Source organism: Cololabis saira, chromosome 11, assembly GCF_033807715.1.
Source record: "Cololabis saira isolate AMF1-May2022 chromosome 11, fColSai1.1, whole genome shotgun sequence".
Classification (NCBI taxonomy): Eukaryota; Metazoa; Chordata; class Actinopteri; order Beloniformes; family Belonidae; genus Cololabis; species Cololabis saira.
In genome coordinates this window covers 7,653,166-7,656,368 of record NC_084597.1, presented here as the reverse complement: position 1 = coordinate 7,656,368, position 3,203 = coordinate 7,653,166, and the positions used below count along the sequence as shown (strand labels likewise).

The 3,203-nt window shown below is 41.0% G+C and overlaps 1 protein-coding gene across 1 annotated transcript in view; it reads right to left on the bottom strand.

Moving 5' to 3' along the window:
- Window positions 1-405: 405 nt before the first annotated feature.
- Window positions 406-3,203, bottom strand: part of tmem38b (transmembrane protein 38B) — a 21,078-nt gene continuing 18,280 nt past the window's right edge. Inside the window, exons 3-4 of the mRNA XM_061733253.1 lie at window positions 621-805; window positions 406-494 (exon numbers count right to left, since the gene is read on the bottom strand). Coding sequence (XP_061589237.1) covers window positions 406-494; window positions 621-805 — 274 coding nt within the window. The remainder of the gene's footprint in view (window positions 495-620; window positions 806-3,203) is intronic.

The following is a 3,203-nucleotide window of genomic DNA, read 5'->3' as shown; positions in this document are numbered from 1 at the left end:
ACTAAAAAATGTATCACAATAATTTCTGGCATTTATCCCGATAACGATAAAAAAATAGCAGTTATAAATAAACAGTTTAAATATAAATTTAAAGAGAAAAAAATAGCAATGTATGGATGAAATAGTCTAAATATATAATATATGCGTATGGAGACCGACAATTTATTTTCTTGTTTTTCTTTTCTTGTGATATTAATTAAGTAATTGTGCAGACCATCTGTTATTATTGTTCAATTTTGTATTGAGGGAGGGGCAGGTAGAATAAGATTTTCTTCTTCCTGCTCCTTTCTGGTTATGGAATATGCTTTTGATTGTGTTGTCATTTTACTTGCTTGTTTCTTTTCTTTGCATATTTCCATGATCGGAATAAATACAAATGAAATGAAATGAAAGGTCCTGGACTTACTAGGACATCCTAAGGAGCTCGTTGGTTTCCGGCTTCCAGACACCTCGAACAAGCTGCTCAAAATTACTGATGAGGCCCCCGCCGGCCCCTGGAGAGAGAGGAGGACATGTAGATAAATATTCAATAAAGGCATCCAGTGCTACAAAATGTAAAAATGAAACAACCAAAAACAACAAATAGTTGAATCCTCATGAAGACGTGATGGGTTGCCGACCTCTGGCCCAGCCGATGGCGATCATGACCAGCAGGCTGTCTTTGTACTTCCCGCGGGCCTGGACGACGCCGCCCAGCACCTTCCAGGTCCGGGTCACCTCCTTCATCCCCGACAGCACCAGCCGGAGCGGCAGCACGGCCGCACAACCGTACGCCACGTCCATGGGGCAGTAGAAGATCAGGTACCTGTTAGGAATGGGAGATATTTTACCGTTCACGATAAACCGTCAAAGAAATTCCCCACGGTAAGAATTTGTCATGTCGCGATAAAAATGATAAATTCCTGTTGACGATGTTTTTGTGTAAAGATGATTTATGGTTCTGTGTTAAATCCACGCACAACGTACGTGAAGGAAGGAAGGAAGGAAGGAAGGAAGGAAGGAAACAAGGAAAGAAGGAAGGAAGGAAGGAAGGAAGGAAGGAAGGAAGGAAGGAAGGAAGGAAGGAAACAAGGAAAGAAGGAAGGAAGGAAGGAAGGAAGGAAGGAAGGAAGAAAACAAGGAAAGAAGGAAGGAAGGAAGGAAGGAAGGAAGGAAGGAAGGAAGGAAGGAAGGAAGGAAGGAAGGAAGGAAGGAAGGAAGGAAGAAAACAAGGAAAGAAGGAAGGAAGGAAGGAAGGAAGGAAGGAAGAAAACAAGGAAAGAAGGAAGGAAGGAAGGAAGGAAGGAAACAAGGAAAGAAGGAAGGAAGGAAGGAAGGAAGGAAGGAAGGAAGGAAGGAAGGAAGGAAGGAAGGAAGAAAACAAGGAAAGAAGGAAGGAAGGAAGGAAGGAAGGAAGGAAGGAAGAAAACAAGGAAAGAAGGAAGGAAGGAAGGAAGGAAGGAAGGAAGGAAGGAAGGAAGAAAACAAGGAAGGAAGGAAGGAAGGAAGGAAGGAAGGAAGAAAACAAGGAAAGAAGGAAGGAAGGAAGGAAGGAAGGAAGGAAGGAAGGAAGGAAGGAAGGAAGGAAGGAAACAAGGAAAGAAGGAAGGAAACAAGGAAAGAAGGAAGGAAGGAAGGAAGGAAGGAAGGAAGAAAACAAGGAAAGAAGGAAGGAAGGAAGGAAGGAAGGAAGGAAGGAAGGAAGGAAGGAAGAAAACAAGGAAAGAAGGAAGGAAGGAAGGAAGGAAGGAAGGAAGGAAGGAAGGAAGAAAACAAGGAAAGAAGGAAGGAAGGAAGGAAGGAAGGAAGGAAGGAAGGAAGGAAGGAAGGAAGGAAGGAAGGAAAGAAGGAAGGAAGGAAGGAAGGAAGGAAGGAAGGAAGGAAGGAAGGAAGGAAGGAAGGAAGGAAGGAAGGAAGGAAGAAAACAAGGAAGGAAGGAAGGAAGGAAGGAAGGAAGGAAAGAAAGGGGAGAAGGAAGGGAGAAAACAAGGAAAGAAGGAAGGAAGGAAGGAAGGAAGGAAGGAAGGAAGGAAGGAAGGAAGGAAGGAAGGAAGGAAGGGAGAAAACAAGGAAAGAAGGAAGGAAGGGAGAAAAGAGGAAGGGAAGAAGGAAGGAAGGAAGGAAGGAAGGAAGGAAGGAAGGAAGGAAGGAAGGAAGGAAGGAAGGAAGGAAGGAAGGAGAAAACAAGGAAAGAAGGAAGGAAGGGAGAAAAGAGGAAGGGAAGAAGGAAGGAAGGAAGGAAGGAAGGAAGGAAGGAAGGAAGGAAGGAAGGAAGGAAGGAAGGAAGGGAGGAAGGGAGAAAAGAGGAAGGGAAGAAAGAAAGAAAGAAAGAAAGAAAGAAAGAAAGAAAGAAAGAAAGAAAGAAAGAAAGAAAGAAAGAAAGAAAGAAAGAAAGAAAGAAAGAAAGAAAGAAAGAAAGAAAGAACAGGATAAATTCCCGTTGATACGTTTTTGTGTAACAAACATGGTGGATCTGAGAGCGAGATAGATTTATAGTTAAAAAGATGGAGTTGAATTGGTATTTTCTTTATCGTCTTTTTTATCGTTATCGGGATAAATGCCAGAAATTATCGTGATACATTTTTTAGTCCATACCGCCCATCCCTAGTACCTGTAAGCAGTACTGGAGTTGAGGGGGGATGAGGGGGGATGGCATCCCCCCCTGAAATAAAAACGGTCAAAATCATCCCCCCCTGTAAAACTGCCATCCCTCCTTTCCATCCCTTATGTCATTTCATCAATGAATGTGGTTTTACTGCTATTTCAACATTTAGAGTCATCACCAGAAAAATAACACCAGAAAAATAACTTATTTGACAATTTTCCCCTGTTTCAAGTAAATTTTCACTTGAAATAAGTAGAAAAATCTGCCAGTGGAACAAGATTTATCTTCTCATTACAAGCAAAAAAACTCTTGTTCCACTGGCAGATTTTTCTACTTATTTCAAGTGAAAATCTACTTGAAACAGGTGAAAATTGTTGTTTTTTTCCAGTGATGAGTCTTGTTTTAAGTGTAATAAGATTTTTTTACTAAAATGAGACATTTTAACTAGAAATAAGACAAATATTCTTGTTAAGATTTTGAGTTTTTGCAGTGATCCATGTTACTTATCCTGTGAAGGACAGAGTCATATTGATAAGTTCAGAAAAGTGTTTTTTATTGTTGTATTTTGATGTATTTGATGTAAGCCCAGTGGATATTTAAAGCTTACAGAAGGCTGCAT